Source organism: Microcaecilia unicolor, chromosome 10 (assembly GCF_901765095.1).
Source record: "Microcaecilia unicolor chromosome 10, aMicUni1.1, whole genome shotgun sequence".
Taxonomy (NCBI): Eukaryota; Metazoa; Chordata; class Amphibia; order Gymnophiona; family Siphonopidae; genus Microcaecilia; species Microcaecilia unicolor.
The window spans coordinates 211,134,592-211,152,812 of NC_044040.1; the positions used below are offsets into that span (position 1 = coordinate 211,134,592).

The 18,221-nt window shown below is 44.8% G+C and overlaps 1 protein-coding gene across 2 annotated transcripts in view; it reads left to right on the top strand.

Annotated features, from left to right (window-relative positions):
- Positions 1–18,221, top strand: part of FGF12 (fibroblast growth factor 12) — a 337,284-nt gene that overhangs the window by 122,102 nt on the left and 196,961 nt on the right. The window contains exon 1 of one of the 2 annotated variants that reach the window (XM_030216936.1): positions 5,505–6,232. The exons of the other annotated variant lie outside the window; for it this stretch is intronic. Within the exon in view, the coding sequence (XP_030072796.1) occupies positions 6,034–6,232 (199 nt within the window). The 5' untranslated portion in view covers positions 5,505–6,033. Of the gene's footprint in view, positions 1–5,504; positions 6,233–18,221 lie in introns of those variants that run through there. 2 annotated transcript variants of the gene reach the window in all.

Consider the following 18,221-nt stretch of genomic DNA (forward strand, 5'->3'; position numbering starts at 1 on the left):
CTTTTTCTGCCGTCATCTACTATGTTACTAAATTTGGAATGCATTACCAAAATCCATAAAAACAACACACCACAAAAACGTATTTATTTAAGAAAGCATACAATAACAACTTATTCTAAATGCAGATTAACAAAACGCAACTATACAACATGTATTCTCTATATCTCTACTGTTTTTGCTAATTATCTTGATTTCCAGTTTAATGATCCTAATTGTTCAAGCTATTTTTTGTCATGAATGAAGTTTAACCTATTACCTTTAGTTTTTATCCTAGGACAAACTTTCCTCCTGTAACCTAACTTAATCTGTCCCTCTACCTCAACTATGTATTTCTCCTATCCGGAACTGGTAATCACCACTTACGGAACTGTGTAAGCCACATTGAGCCTGCAAATAAGTGGGAAAATGTGGGATACAAATGTTAGAAATAAGTGGCCATCTTTAGGTGATGGGCAGAGAATTACCCCCGAGTGGGCGCTAAAGTGCGTTAAGGCAACAGGTACCTATGAATAAACTTAAGTTGATTGACGTTCACATGTTTATAAAGCACTATTAAAGTAAATGTTAAAACCCTGAAAATTGGGAAAAGTTTGGATAATAGTGAAAACTAACCTTTTTTTTTTCTTTTGCCTGTGATCAGCATATTTCCTATGGTTGTTTCTATATTTATCTGATTTTATCGTTATATACATCTTGTAAGAGACTGTGCATAGATCTTTGCATTCTCATAGTCTCTTGCATCCAGAGAGGACCCCAGAATGCTTTGCAACTCAAAACTTTTCTGCAGCCACCTCAGAGATGGATGGCCTGGCTCCACATTTATAATTTTTGGAGTAACTGAGTGAGTGCATGACGGGGGGGGGGGGGGGGGGATGAGCAGAAAGTGAATGCTATGTACTTACCTGAGGCACAGCAAGTAGTGGGATTCATCCACTATAAACATACAGAGAGTTAGTGGGTGGAGGGATTTGAATTCACATCCCAGGATGCCACCACTTCCTCCTCAGTATCAGCAATGAAGAAGGAAGAATCCGTAAAGGCATGCCAACATGATCCTGTCATCCTGAGAGCCTTTTAAGTTCAAAATAAAATTCTATTATATCTTTAGAAAGACCGGTTCAAGGATACTAAGCACCACAGAGAATCTTTCAATCTAATTAACTTTCAGGCCCTTGGGCTCCCCAACAAGCATGATTACCTGAACACCATCCCTTCCAAAAAATCTGGATAAATGGGCAGTTTGGAAACTTTTCACTCTTCCCTGCTGTTAAAAGTATCCCCCTGTTATTTCTTAAGAGTTCGTGTGGTTGCTTGTCCCCCCCCTACCCCCCAGAAGCTACAGCTCTGTGCACCTATCTAGTCTTGCCTAATATTGAGCCAGACCTAATATGAGGTTTAATTTTCTTTTTTTTTAAATCTTTTATCAAACATATATTTATTTATTTTATTTTTGTTACATTTGTACCCCACACTTTCCCCACTCATGGCAGGCTCAATGCAGCAGGCAATGGAGGGTTAAGTGACTTGCCCAGAGTCACAAGGAGCTGCTTGTGCCTGAAGTGGGAATTGAACTCAGTTTCTCAGTTCCCTAGGACCAAAGTCCACCACCCTAACCACTAGGCCACTCCTCCACTGTTGCTACTATTTGAGATTCTACATGGAATGTTGCTATTCCACTAGCAACATTCCATGAAGAATCTCCAATAGTAGCAACATTCCATGTAGAATCTCCAATAGTATCTATTTTATTTTTGTTACATTTGTACCCTGCGCTTTCCCCACTCATGGCAGGCTCAATGCGGCTTACATGGGGCAATGGAGGGTTAAGTGACTTGCCCAGAGTCACAAGGAGCTGCCTGTGCCTGAAGTGGGAATCGAGCTCAGTTCCTCAGGACCAAAGTCCACCACTCTAACCACTAGGCCACTCCTCCACTCTGAGTGATAATGCACAAATCGAATTAAATTCCATCCAATATTAGAAATAAATTCTACAGGAAATAATAAGAGAGTTTTAATTTTCATATAGGCACCTGCTCTCTTAGGTTTCTGCTTGAGTTTTACTGGTTACTTGTATTTTGTTCTTTAGGGGCACATCAGAGATAGAGAGCCGCCATTTACCCAGTAGGGGGAGATTATGAGCCAGTCCTGGATCTGATGCTTTATGGGACCTGCAGCATTGATTTTAGTGGGTGGAAATAGGAATTTTTTTTTGGAAGCAAGAATAGTACCGGGAGAGGCCAGAAAGTCTCCTCCCTGTAACTGGGTAGCTCTGGAGATATGCGGATTGAAGCGCAGGGATCAGGCTATCCCGATCATGGTGGTGCCCCTTTCTCCCCAGGCTTTTAGCCTGTTCCCAGAGTCGGGAGGGAGTGTGAGCAGCTGCCAGGTCAGACTCCCTCGCAGTCTCTTTCCACACGTGCATGCAGGAGGCGTAACAGTGCCATTCCTAGGACAATGACTGCAGCGTGGTTAATTGTTTATTGTGTCAGAATGTCTCATACCTAGCAGTTTATATTTATAGTGGTTCGAAAATTTAGCCCACGCCTTTCCATACACCAGCAAAAAAAAAAAAAATAATAAAGTTGATCTATAAATCCGAAGCCTTGCAAATATCATTGATTCTTTATGATTTATAACTTCATTCTCAAAGAAATAGTATTAAATGGGTTTGAAAGTTTACATTCTGAATGTGAATAAATCAGGGAGGAAGAGATTCACGCTGGTAGCTGACGTGGAGAAATTTGGGTGTTCAGTTGGGTCACACAGCTTGGTTTTTGGGGTGTGTGCGCACACAATATATACATTCACACCCCCCAAAACCAAGCTGTAAGGTCCTTTTACTAAGGTGTGCTGAAAAATGGCTTGCGGTAGTGTAGGCGCGGGTTTTGAGCTCGCGCAGATCCAATTTTCAGCGCACCTGTGAAAAAGCCCTTTTTAAAATTTTTGCCGAAAATAGATCTGAGACCTTACCACCAGCCATTGACCTAGCGGTAAACACTCACATGGTAACCGGGTGGTAATAACCTATGTGTGTCATGCGCTTCTGAAAATAAAAATTATTTTTGGGACGCGCATATCGGATGCACACCAAAAATGAAATCATCGCAACAGCCACGTGGTAACTCCATTTTGGCGCTCGGGTGCATGTAGACATGCGGCTTAGTAAAAGGGACCCTGTCAGGCTTATTTTCGAAAGAGAAGGGCGCCCATCTTCCGACACAAATCAGGAGATGGGTGTTCTTCAAATTGGCATAATCGAAAGCCGATTTTGAGCGCCCTCAACTGCTTTCCATTGCGGGGATGACCAAAGTTCCCGGGGGCATGTCGGCAGCATAGCAAAGGCAGGACTGGGGCGTGCTTAAGAGATGGGCGTCCTCGGCCGATAATGGAAAAAAGAAGGGCGTCCCTGATGAGCATTTGGCCGACTTTACTTGGTCCATTTTTTCTTGCAACCAAGTCTCAAAAAGGTGCCCGAACTGACCAGATGACCACCGGAGGGAATTGGGGATGACCTCCCCTTACTCCCCCAGTGGTCACCAGCCCCCTCCCACCCAAAAAAAATTTAAAAAACATTTTTTGCCAGCCTGAAATGTCATACCCAGCTCCATGACAGCAGTATGCAAGTCCCTGGAGCAGTTTTTAGTGGGTGCAGTGCACTTCAGGCAGGTGGACCCAGGCCCATCCCCCCCTACCTGTTACACTTGTGATGGTAAATGTGAGCCCTTCAAAACCCACTGTACCCACATGTAGGTGCCCCGCTTCACCCCTTAGGGCTATGGTAGTGGTGTACAGTTGTGGGGAGTAGGTTTTGGGGGGCTCAGCACACGAGCTATGCAGCTGGGAGCAATTTGTGAAATCCACTGCAGTGCCTCCTAGGGTGTCCGGTTGGTGTCCTGGCATGTCAGGGGGACCAGTGCACTACGAATGCTGGTTCCTCCCATGACCAAAGGGCTTGGATTTGGTCGTTTCTGAGATGGGCGTCCTTGGTTTCCATTATGGCCGAAAACTGGGGACGACTATCTCTACGGTTGACCATCTCAACATTTAGGTCGATCATCTCTAAGGTCGACCTAAATGTTGAGATTTGGGCGTCCTTGACCGTATTATCAAAACGAAAGATGGATGCCCATCTTGTTTCGATAATACGGGTTTCCCCGTCCCTTCACGGAGCCATCCTGCGAGGACGGCCCCAGGAAAACTTGGGTTCGATTATGCCCCTCCACGTGACCCAACTAATATAACCCAGTATTTAGTCCCAAATGCATAGATATGAGAAATACAAATCAGAAACAGAAAGGAGACCGGGGAGTTACTTCCAGAGAAGATGCAATGATATGAAATCAGCAAATACAAGAGTTCGATTTGGTGCTGGTACTGCTCGTTTTGAGAACCGCTTAGGGACGTCGCAAACTGCTGAAAAACTCGGAGGAAATATGTGGGTTTCCCTTGTAAAGGGAACTATGATTTTCTTTTCAACCACATAAGTGAAATGCGTTTTGCAACGGAGCGACCCAAAACAAGTCAGTTGAACCGAACCCATTTCTGGCCGATTAACTCCCGTTTGGTGCAGTCACTGGCACAGAAAGTGAAGCACTAGAAAAATCTATTCTCTGGAAATCTTTGCCCAATTTCTGGCTGGGGGTGAAGAGGGGACCCCCCGACCCCAGAATAATTCACTTGCAGCAGGTTTTATTAGGTAGCCACCCATTTTCCGGTGGCTCCACCATTCTTGCTACTGAAATGTCTGGTAAGCGTGTGCCCCTTCTCCTTTGTGGGGGGAGGGGGAGGGCAGTGCCAGCCTCTCCCCCTCCCTGGCACGCAGGGACAGCTGTCAGGTTTTTCAGCCCGATCCGCCCAGGGACAGGACCATCAAATGCGATCTGCAGTTGCCTTTTCTCGCCTCTGAGAATTTCTCATCCAAACCTCAATCACGTAGGATTGCGTAGAGAGAGAGAGAGGGAGGCAGCGAGCGATGCAAGAATCTGCCCGTTCAGCCTCGGGTTTCCCCTTCTCCGGCTCCCAGACAAAACTCCTCCGTTTGCCCTGAAGGGCCCGATCGTGCCGCTTCTGAGCCTGGCAATGTGCCCTGGCCGCGGGCTGCAGCCCTGAAGTTGCCACAGGCGGCTGGGGGGCTGTGGGATCGAGGTTGCCGGAGGGCAAGCGCCCTGTCGGATGTGCCGCTCCAGCCCGAAATCGGAAGCAAGTTCGGATGGAGGTGAACGATGAATGGGTGAGGAAGTGCAGCTGAGCGGCGTCTCCCCTCCGGGCCGGGGGTTCAGGTCTCCCCCAGGCCCCTCGGCTTGATCATGCTGCTTGGTCCGCGCCCGGGAAAGTGTTGCAAGGCGGCGGGAGAGACGGTCGCTAATTCTGCAAAGCTCTAGAGAGACAGAGAGAGAGAGACCGGCTGGCTGGCTGCCCTGGAATGAGAGACCCGCTTGTGTGATCGCCTCTGGGGGGGGGTGGGTGGGGGCGGGGGAGAGGAGGAAATCCAACATCAGCCCAGATGTGAGCTGAGCCCTGCCCGGATTCAGCGCCTCTGAGCTCCAGCCGGGGACGTGCCTGGGCTTTGCTTTTTGCATCCCGCGGGCCTCCCTTCCTCTGGACGAACTTTTCCTGCGGCTCCTGGAGGGATGGAGCCCTTCTCCTAGGCTGCCTTCTTGCTTTTATGGTGAAGGATTTTTCCCTCATGGGTCTCTTCTTAAACGGCTGACTTTTGGGGGGGGATTGCATGGGATCACCCGCCCCCTTGCACTTACCTGTCCTTAGACTCGGGTTCAGGGACACCTCTTGATTTTGGACTGGTGCAGGAAGGTGGCGTTGGATTCTCAGTTTTTCTACCTGCCCCCCACCCCTCCAGTTTGTTTCAGAAGGATCTTTGCTTGACACTCCTGACAGAGGAAGTTTGGTCCTGGATTCTATTTGCCTGCCTTTGACTTATTTTCCGCTCGCTGCGTCTGCCCCTCTTTCCTGTGCCCTCGCAAACTGTTTGTTGGCACCTGGCACGCTGGCCTGGTTTAGGTAGATCGGTCAGAAATGGCTGCGGCCATCGCCAGCTCCTTGATCAGGCAGAAGCGCCAGGCCAGGGAGTCTAACAGCGACCGCGTGACCACATCGAAACGGCGCACCAGTCCCAGCAAGGATGGACGCTCCCTATGCGAGAGGCATGTGTTGGGGGTCTTCAGCAAAGTGCGCTTCTGCAGCGGCAGGAAGAGGCCGGTCAGGAGGAGACCAGGTCAGTGAGCTCCCGCTGCCCCTCCCCAGCAATGCACAAGCGTACACACGTATGGAACACAGATGCACCTAGCAGTATGCTGCACGCACACCCTTACCGACAGACACATATGTGAAACATGCAGAGACGTACCTAGCAGTGCATACACCCACCCACCCGGAATAGCCACAGACACACACACACGTGAAACATGCCAGGAGGCACCTAAGTGCATACAAACAAATGCATACACACTCACCCACCCACCCACAGACACAGACACACACACTCACACACATGAAACATGCAAGAAGGCACCTAGCAATATGCTGCACACACCCCCTTACTGACAGACTCACACATGAAACATGCAGAGACGTACCTAGCAGTGCATACGCACACCCACCCACCCACCTGGAATATCCACAGACACACACACACGTGAAACATGTAAGGAGGTACCTAGCAATATGCTGCACACACCCCCTTACTGACAGACTCACAGGTGAAACATGCAGAGACGTACCTAGCAGTGCATACACACCCACCCACCTGGAATATCCACACACGCACACATACACACACACGTGAAACATGCACAGAGGCACCTGGCCATATGCTGCACACACACCCTTACCAAATCACGGACACACACATGAAACATGCACAGATGCACCTAGCAGTACACACACACACACACACAGACTCACCCACCCACTTGGAATATCCACAGACACACACACGCACACACGTGAAACATAGACAAAAAAACCTAACAATACTTTGCACACATATGCTCACCCACCCATGTGAAATATAAACAAGCACACGCATGTACACACACATGTGAAACATGCACAGACGAACGTAGCAATATGTTGCATATACACGGTTACCCACCCACATAAAATATACACAGAAATACACAAACTCACCCATCCATGTGGATTATACACACACACATGTGGAACATACACAGACACACTGAAAACTAGAGTGCACACACTCACCCATACACAGACACACACGCAAAACATACACCTAACAATCTATAAGCGGACGCCTAGCTCGTGTCGTCTAATGGCAGGGCTGGCAGTCGAAAGTTGCCAGTTTTGGGAATAGTGTGCTGTTTGCTAAACTGACACATCGGCAACAGCATTGGTCTGGCCGGGCATTCAAGCATGATAAATTTAGCATTTTGTGTTACAGCTGATAAGGGAAGGTGGTCTTATAGTGGACCTGAAACTGAAGTTTTCCTAATGTTGCAAACTGCACTGAACCCTAAACAGGGGATATTAGCAATATATAAGACCTACACTGAATTGAATATTGCACCCACAAGGCATATTCACAAACACTCCTATCATACTCCCCCCTCCCCCCCCATCATACACTGACATGTGGAATATGTAGAGAGACACGTACACACAAACACATAATAACTAACATAAACATAACCTTAATTTGCAATTTGACAGTGCGTCTATCCAAAGCGTTTTGCAGATATGCTGTCCAGTTGTTACTGCCATACAGCTATTGCGAGACATGTCTGTGACCTTAATAAGTCACACAGTGGCTCATTCTCACTTGGTTGCATTTAATATTATATCTGTGTTACTGTGTTATGTGTGAGTTTACCCTTTGGTTCATAATAGGGAGCCCCCTGCCCTTCAGGGTTTGCCTACACTGCTCTCCCCTGAACGCCAAGTTGTCAAGTCCTGGCATATTTCCCCCGTGTAATGATATTTATACAGTAACAACGAGGTTAATTGGCAGTTCAGTGCAATGCATTGTATGGTATTTGGGGACATAGCACATTAAACTATGCAAGAGAGAAAATATATTCCAACATAGAAGGGTAATATTGCTTGCCACAGATTAGCATGACAGGTAAACGATCACGTTACACCCGTAGCTCAAATCTGTTCAAAAGAAGGAACCCGTGGAATGTACGAAGGGCAGACTCACGGTGTCCCTATAGCCTGCGCCGCTGAAGGAGGGGAGTATATTTGTGTTTTTGCATGAAAGGAAGGTCTTCCTAATGTAGTAAAACTATGGCAGCAGTGCGGTTTGTAGCTTACCAATCCGAACCTCGGAGCAGGTGTGGTGTGGCTAGACTGATCATCATCTCGTTGCTTCTGATGATTAACTCATTGCTACACCTCTGCTCAGGGCTTCTGTACTGGGCACGATTTGAACTGTCTGTTTAAAAAGGAAATTGGAAAACGAGAAACAGAGAGGGGTTCGCTTCGGAAATTGCTCATGAATATGTGGAATTTAAGCCTCCCTGTTATGTCCAGATTGAATGTAATATATTTTTTTAATACATAAGGCCAGATGTACTTTCCAATTTTTTCCATGGATACAAAATGGCTAAAACCCTGTCGTACATCTGGCCCATGATGTTTTATGCAACAATTACTTTTTTCTCTCATTCAGTGACCTATGAAAAAAAATCATCGTTGTTGAATAAGGCCCATAAATTCATTGTAACCAATTATGAATTGCCGCACTCAACTCCATGCAGATGACAGACTAATATACCTCGGCCTGCTGCCATGTGCAGGCTTCTGGTCAAGCACTCGCAGCTTAAAAGCAACAGCTGCATTACTGGCCGGCAGACTCGCAGGGAATAGTTGTTGGCTTCAGTAATGCTCCTGCATGATGCCCCCCCTCCCCCCCCGTTCCCTGATCATAAGGTATCACATTCTGATCTGCATTAACCTCCTTTAGAAGCAGGAGAAATTGCAGGAACCTTCTGCATTAAATAAAAGCTTCAGGGTCCAAGATTTCATCCAGTCCAAATATTCTAGCGCTTCCACTTTTTCAATAAAGGAAGATACCCTGGAATGAGGCTCCCAACTTGTAATCAGATGCCCTGGCAAAACATGGGAGGAACACCTAGGGTTCACCTAGTCTTCATAGCACAATCTGAAGACTGAGGGAAATGTATTAGAGACATAAGGACCTTAAAAGTATTGCTGTATATATAGATATAGAGATACATGCAATGCTATACAGAGACAAAATGGAAAGTTCCTGCTCCCTGGAGCTTACTGTGTAGTCTGGGTTTGCAAGTATCCGCACTGAATTCATGTCAATTTTTTTTTTATTTGTCATCTTATAAATAATAAACATTGCTCTGGGTTGTTAGTCCAAAAATGACATTAAAAACACGCTAAAGGAAATGAATTTGCTAACTTTCCCCCCCCCCCCAGCCTCATTATGCCATGAAGCCTTAGTGAATAGCTGACACCCCTCTCCTCAGGTCAGTTCACTGGCTTCCGATCAGATACCGCATTCAATTCAAGCTTCTCCTTCTTACCTACAAATGCACTCAGTCTGCTGCCCCTCACTATCTTTCTACCCTCATCTCCCCTTACGTTCCCGCCCGTAACCTCCGTTCACAGGATAAATCCTTCCTCTCAGTACCCTTCTCCACCACCGCCAACTCCAGGCTCCGCTCATTCTGCCTCGCCTCACCCCATGCTTGGAACAACCTTCCTGAGCCCTTACGCCAAGCCCCCTCCCTGCCCGTCTTCAAGTCTTTGCTTAAAGCCCACCTCTTCAATGCTGCGTTCGGCACCTAACCCTTACCGTTCAGTGAATCCAGACTGCCCCTATCGGACCGACCGTTCACTTGTCTATTAGATTGTAAGCTCTTTGAGCAGGGACTGTCTCTCTTTGTTAAATTGTACAGCGCTGCGTAACCCTAGTAGCGCTCTAGAAATGTTAAGTAGTAGTAGTAGTATTACATATAGCAGTGATTTAACCAGAGCTGAGATTGTGATGTCATAATGCCTCATTCCACCAATGCCTAAGAGCCAACCTCATCAGTGATGTCACAATGGCTCGACTGTCCTATACTTGGCCCACTTCCCCCCTTAGTGTGAAGAGTTTCAGTCTCTGGTATCCAGAGCTGAGATTGTGATGTCATAATGCCTCATTCCACCAATGCCTAAGAGCCAACCTCATCAGTGATGTCACAATGGCTTGATTGTCCTATATTTGTCTCACTCTTGTCTATTAGATTGTAAGCTCTTTGAACAGGGACTGTCTCTCTTTGTTAAATTGTACAGCGCTGCGTAACCCTAGTAGCGCTCTGGAAATGTTAAGTAGTAGTAGTAGTAGCTGAGCAGTATTTACAAGCATTTTGGGTTTACTTGTATTTCCTTTGCATCTGTCTTAAAATATCTCTTACTAATTCTGCAGCTGGGTTAAAAAAAATAGTTCTCAGCACCCAGCTACTGTATTTCTGTGTTCACTTTCTTCAGTGAATAAGGCAATATTTTTAAACGTGTGATAAGTGGCCGTGTCACATGTTAAATTCTCCAGCAACTCCTTAATGAATAAACCCCTTCATCTGCTTTGACTCTGGGCCGAGAACCTTGATACACAGATTATAGAATAAAGCTCTTTGGATTTTCCACTTGCATTATTCATGCATCTCAGGGATGGGTTATTTTGACAGCTGTGGTGGTGGGGTGGGGGAGTTAAGCGTTGAGAAATCATGAGCTGTTGCAGAAAGAAAACATCTGTAAAGTTTGCAAAGATAGAGCAGAAATGTTTGTAACGTTTGCAGTACTTTGGTCCTTTCCTCAGTGAGCAGATGTGTCAGAAGCTGTAACTTTTTTTGTGATGATGCTGTTCCATCAAAGCTGATATTTCTGGAAACTGGGAGCATGCATAAAATAAAATGCTCTCGACCAAATGGTATTGGGGGGGGGGGGAGGGTTAACGTGTGTGATGACACAGAAGAAACTTGCTGTTAATATACAGAGGTATATTAATGTCTGAGTGCCATTCACGGCAGGAGCATTCATTTGCAGAGACTCTGAACCCAGTGGTCCCCAAGCCTGGTCCTGGAAGCACCTCCAGCTAGTCAGGGTTTCAGGATACCCACAATTAATATTCATGAGACAGATCTGCATGCACTACCTCCACTGCATTCAAATCTATCTCATGAAACTTTGTTGTGGATATCCTGAAAACCTGACTGGCTGGAGGTGCTTCCAGGACCAGGCTTGGGAACTACTGTCTTAACCTGTACAAGCCAAGCCATACAAACAAATGAAGACCGCGAAGGAAGCTGAACTGAGCAGTGACCCCAAAACAACCCTGGTTATTTTCACTAGCAGTATTGATACATACTCAGACTTAACAGTAGGCCATTATGGGCTAGATTCTACATGTGACACCTAATTTATTTATAATAATATGATCGGATTTGATATTAGCTTTGAAGTAAGTATACATAGGAAATCAAATATGTTAGTGTTTAACTTTAAAAAAAGGAGACTATGATAAAATGAGAAGAACGGTGAAAAAAAAACTTAGAGGAGCGACTGCGAGGGTCAAAGATTTACATCAGGCGTGGATGCTGTTCAAAAACACCATCCTGGAAGCCCAGGCCAAATATATTCCGCAGAGTAAAAAAGGAGAACGGAAGACCAAACGACAGCCGGCGTGGTTAAATAGTGAGGTGAAGGAAGCTATTAGAGCTAAAAGAAAATCCTTCAGAAAATGGAACAAGGAACCCACTGAAAATAATAAGAAACGGCATCAGGAATGTCAAGTCAAATTCAAAGCGCTGATAAGGAAGGCTAAGAGGGACTTCGAAAAAAAGATTGCATTGGAGGCAAAAACACATAGTAAAATTTTTTTTAGGTATATTAAAAGCAGGAAGCCGGCAAAAGAATCGGTTGGACCGCTAGATGACTAAGGAGTAAAAGGGGCGATCAGGGAACACAAAGCCATAGCGGAGCGATTAAATGAATTCTTTGCTTCGGTCTTCACCGAGGAATATTTGGGTGGGATACTGGTGCCGGAAATGGTATTCGAAGCTGAAGAGTCTGAGAAATTTAATGAATTCTCTGTAAAGGTGGAGGATGTAATGGGGCAGTTCTACAAACTGAAGAGTAACAAATCTCCTGGACCAGATGGTATTCATCCTAGAGTACTGATCGAACTGAAAAGGGAGCTTGCGGAGCTATTGTTAGTAATATGTAATTTAGCCTTAAAATCGAGAGTGGTACCGGAAGAAGAAGGGTAGTTAGTGGGGTTCCCCAGGGCTCTGTGCTGGGACCGCTGCTTTTTAACATATTTATAAATGACCTAGAGATGGGAGTAACTAGTGAGGTAATTAAATTTGCTGATGAAACAAAGTTATTCAAAGTCGTTAAATCACAGAAGGATTGTGAAAAATTACAAGATGACCTTACGAGACTGGACGTCTAAATGGCAGATGGCGTTTAATGTGAGCAAGTGCAAAGTGATGCATGTGGGAAAGAGGAACCTGAATTATAGCTACGTCATGCAAGGTTCCACGTTAGGAGCCACGGACCAAGAAAAGGGATCTAGGTGTCGTCGTTGATGATACGTTGAAACCTTCTGCTCAGTGTGCTGCTGCGGCTAAGAGAGCAAATAGAATGTTAGGTATTATTAGGAAAGGAATGGAAAAACAAAAATGAGGATGTTATAATGCCTTTGTGTCACTCCATGGTGCGACCGCACCTCGAATATTGTGTTCAATTTTGGTCGCCGCATCTCAAAAAAGATATAGTGGAATTAGGAAAGGTGCAGAGAAGGGCGACGAAAATGGTAAAGGGGATGGGCTGACTTCCCTATGAGGAAAGGCTAAAGCGGCTAAGGCTCTTCAACTTGGAGAAAAGGCAGCTGAGGGGAGATATGATAGAGGTCTATACGATAATGAGTGGAGTTGAACGGGTAGATGTGATGCGTCTGTTTACGCTTTCCGAAAATACTAGGACTAGGGGGCATGCAATGAAGCTACAATGTAGTAAATTTAAAACGAATCTCAGAAAATATTTCTTCACTCGACGTGTAATTAAACTCTGGAATTTGTTGCCAGAGAATGTGGTAAAGGCGGTTAACTTAGCGGAGTTTTAAAAAGGTTTGGACGGCTTCCTAAAGGAAAAGTCCATAGACTATTATTAAATGGACTTGGGGGAAATCCACTATTTCTGGGATAAGCAGTATAAAATGTTTTGTACATTTTTGGGATCTTGCCGGGTATTTGTGACCTGGATTGGCCACTGTTGGAAACAGGATGCTGGGCTTGATGGACCTTTGGTCTTTCCCAGTATGGCAATACTTATGTACTTATATATTTATGTACTTAATAAATCAAACATGATCAATAGGAAATTACAGTAGTAAAAATATTCAAATAACAATACAAAGTATGGCATAGTTTACGTATGTCAACACAATACATAATAGAACTTTTTAATTAACAGTGTAGGGTATAAGCAAAGATGGAACATACAGATAGGTAAGAGAGTAGGAAGAATTAGAAAGTAAGGTGACTGATTTAAAGAAAGTTGCAGTGAGGTCAGAGAGATGGTTAAATATTATCTCAGCTAGGGTAGGAGTGGATAAACATGTCCTGCTGCAGCATGTGCAGCCCGAGTCAATCCTTGTGTGTTTGTGTAAGTGAGACTAACAAGTTAGTTACTTCTTCCATTAAAGGCCTGGTTGACGAGCCAAGCTTTCACCTGCTTCCTAAAGTACAGATAGTCCTGTGTTAAGTGGAGTCTTTCAGGCAATGCGTTCCAGAGTGTGGGGGCTACTCCGGAGAAGGCTCCCTTGCTCCTGTAATGTCTTTTGGAGAGGGTGTGTTTAGTGAAAGTCCTTGGGAAGACATGATAGTGTCCTTGGCGGTGTGTGGAGGATCATCCTATTTTTCAGGTACTCAGGGCCATTTCCTTTCAGGGCGAGGATCATCCTATTTTTCAGCTACTCAGGGCCATTTCCTTTCAGGGCCTTGAAGATCAGACATAGAGTTTTAAATTTAGCCCTGTATTGTACTGGTAGCCAATGAAGTTTTTGCAAAAATGGTGTGATGTGGTCACGTCGCTTGCAACCTTCTATGAGTCTTGCTGCAGCATTAATTTTGGCGTGGGCAAAATGTCAAATCGGCGCCAAAGAATACCCACTTAAACGGTATTCTATTAGCCGCGCCTGAAGTTCGGCGTGGTCCTTAGAATACATGCTTAAGTGGAGAGTCACTTGTAAATTTAGGTGCTGCCATTTGCACCACTGAAAACGTAGTGCAAATGCTCCTGCCTAAATTTATGTGTGGAGCACCATTATTCTGTAATTATGCATTTAACTCGAAACCACACCCTCAGCCTGCCCCAAAACACCCATAACCCTCTCATATCCACACCCATTTTTTTTGGACCATGCATAAATGTTAGGCATGAATTCCATGCTTAACTTTACATCTGATGGTCACAATTTAATCTAATTAGTGCCATTAATTGCTTGTTAAAAAGCCAATAATTGACACTAATTGGCTGAAGACTGGAAGCGGTGCAAAGAAAAGCTACAAAAATGGTATGGGATTTTCATTGCAAACCGTACGAAGAGAGACTTGCTGACCTGGACATGTATACCTTACAGGAAGGGAGAAACGGGTGACATGATACAGACGTTCAAGTATTTGAAAGGTATTAATCTGCAAATGAACCTTTTTCGGAGACGGGAAGGCAGTAGAACTAGAGGACATGAATTAAGGTTGAAGGGGGGCAGACTTAGGACTAATGTCAGGAAGTATTTTTTTTCACGGAGAGGGTGGTGGATATGTGGAATGCCCTCCCGCGGGAGGTGGTGGAGATGAAAGTTGTAATGGAATTCAAACATGCGTGGAATAAACACAAAGGAATCCTGTTTAGAAGGAATGGTTCCGTTGAAACTTAGCAGAGATTGGGTGGTGACGCCGGTAATTGGGAAACAAAACGGGAGCTGGGCAGACTTCTACGGTCTATGCCCTGATCGTGACCGAATAGATAGGGATGGGCTGGATTGTAAATTTTAAGGGGCTTCGATGTTAGTTTCAGAACTTAGTACAAGAGCAGTGCCGGACAGACTTCTACGGTCTGTGCCCTGAGAAAGTTAAGGACAAATCAAACTCGAGTATAAAGTATCACATACCATGTAAAATGAGTTTATCTTGTTGGGCAGACTGGATGGACCGTACAGGTCTTTATCTGCTGTCATTTACTATGTTACTATTCTATTAAATTGCATGTCCAAATTGAGAACGTGCCTAAATTTGCATGCACAATTTGTGGTGACTTTTAGAGACCCAGGGGTATATGGGAATGCACTAACACACAATGCAGATTGTAACATAGTAAGTGACGGCAGAAAAAGACCTGTTCGGTCCATCCAATCTGCCCAACAAGATAAACTCATAAGTGCTACTTCTTGTGTGTACCTGACCTTGATTTGTATCTGCCATTTTCAGGGCACAGACCATAGAAGTCTGCCCAGCCCTAGCCCCGCCTCCCAACCACTAGCCCCGCCTCCCAGGCACAGGTGCTGCCACCCAGTCTCTGCTAAGCTTCTGAGGATCCATTCCTTCTGAAAAGGATTCCTTTATGTTTATCCCACGCTTTTTTGAATTCCGTTACCGTTTTCATCTCCACCACCTCCCTCGGATGTGGTTATTTACTAGGGATGGACAGTCAGAACATTTTCATTTTCTGTCATTTCCCATCTTTTTTATGGGACTTTGATTTTATTTGGGGTTTTATGGTCATTTTATCAGTTTCTCATAGCAGTGCGCGCTGTTTAGAAATAGGGGGTCCTTTTACTAAGCTGCGGAAAAGGGGGCCAGTGTGCACTATGTGGAAAGAAAGCACACTCTTTTGCTGAGTTTGCATGTGCACAATGGTTCGCATATGCATGGTGATTTCACTATTGAGAGAGTGTGCACTACTTGTGAAATGGTGCTCACAATTTCCACATGGTACTCACTATTATCAGCAAACAACAAAACCAGAATGTCCTGTGTATTCTGCTTGTTTTCGTTTGGTAACACCATGCAATGTTATAAGATATGTTGTTGGAAGAAGTAGTTCCAAGTAGAACTTGAAGGCCAAAGTCTTCAAATAAGTACATAAGTACATAAGCACCACCATACTGGGAAAAGACCAAGGGTCCATCAAGCCCAGCATCCTGTCTCTGACAGTGGCCAATCCAGGCTTCAAGAACCCGGCAACCCCCCCCCCCCCCCAACAAAAAAAAAATTAATAATGTTCAATGGAATCTGTCCAAACCCTCTTTAAATTCCGTAAGGCCAGCTGCTGTCACTACATTCTCCGGCAACGAGTTCCAGAGTCTAACTACACGCTGAGTAAAGAAAAACTTTCTCCTATTTGTTTTAAATCTACCATATTCTAGCTTCATCTTGTGTCCCCTGGTTTTGTTGTTGTTTGAAAGTGTAAACAAATGCTTCACATCTGTCCGCTCTACTCCGCTCATTATCTTGTAGACTTCTATCATATCACCCCTCAGCCGCCTTTTCTCCAAGCTGAAGAGCCCTAACCTTCTCAGCCTTTCCTCATAGGGAAGTCGTTCCATTCCCTTTATCATTTTTGTCACCCTTCTCTGCACCTTTTCTAATTCCTTTATATGTTTTTTGAGATGCGGCGACCAGAATTGGACACAATACTCAAGGTGGTCGCACCATGGAGCGATACAACGGCATTATAACATCCTCGTGTTTGTTTTCCATCCCTTTCCTAATAATACTCAACATTCTGTGCGCTTTCTTAGCTACGGCAGCATACTGGGCAGACGTTTTTAACGTCTTATCAATGATGACTCCCAGATCCCTTTCTAGGTCCGTAACTCCTAATGCGGAACCTTGCATGACATAGCTGTAATTCGGGTTCCTCTTACCCACATGCATCACTTTGCACTTGTCAACATTGAACTTCATCTGCCACTTGGACGCCTAATCCCCCAGTCTCGAGAGGTCCTCTTGTAATCGTTCACACTCCTCCTGCGACTTGACGACCCTGAATAATTTTGTGTCATCTGCGAATTTAATTACCTCACTAGTTACTCCCATCTCTAGGTCATTTATAAATATGTTAAAAGGCAGCGGTCCCAACACAGACCTCTGCGGGACCCCACTAACTACCCTTCTCCACTGAGAATACTGACCATTCAAACCTACTCTTTGCTTCCTATCTTTCAACCAATAATAATAACATACGCCAGTTTGGACTTCCATTTGTACTCGGAACTTCTTCTTCTGCTCATGTTTTCTTTTCTTGACTTTTGTGAAAGTTCTTTCCAGCTTTTCTTTGGCTTCATACGATACGTTGTTGAAATTTCCTATATCACCGCAAACATTAGCCCATCCATTTTTTTTCTTACCCAGCTCAAGGTACAGAAAGGACTTGTAGTTTACTCATAGCCAGGTATTGTAAACTCAAGAGAGGATCTCGAGAGTCCAGTTATGATGACTGTCTATTAATCAATAGAGCCTCTGAAGAATGAAGTTTAATGGAGCATTTCATGGCTTTTAAGTTTTCTCTCTTTTTACTGGGTTTTGAGAGAACCGGCAACGTAGTTTCACATCTTTAAACCCCTGTATATCATTACACTCAGGTGGAGACAAGAGACAAGACACTTTAGCTTCAACAGATCTGTTACCATCTTGTTCTGATGGTCAGTTGTAAGGGAATATTGCATATTTATAATGCTTATACGTTGATAGGTCACATGGATTTCTGTAAACAAAATCTGGTGCTAGAAAATGATGGGAACTAATTCTGTCCAGCCCCATCCTCTACAAATCTCCCGCTGTGGCTGTGGTCTCTTCAGTCTCACACGTAGCATTTGCGTGATGATGTCTGACCCACTGAGACTTGACAGAACTGCATTTACCGAGTCTACAGCAACATCTTCTAATATAAGAATCTTAATCAGAAAACTGGGTCATTATTCCTGAAATTGTTCTGGGCACAAGAAGAACTATGCTGGAGAAGGAACCTTCCAGCGAGAATCTGACGCAGGATCTGCTTTTAGGGTTTTCCATGTCCCAGAAGAGTAAGGTTAGTTACATGGTAACATAATGAATGACCACAGATAAAGACCTGTATCATGGCCCATGCGCAGGCAGCCAGAGTTGTATCTACATCCCTCTATGCTACGTTTATTATTATTATTACATTTGTACCCCGCGCGT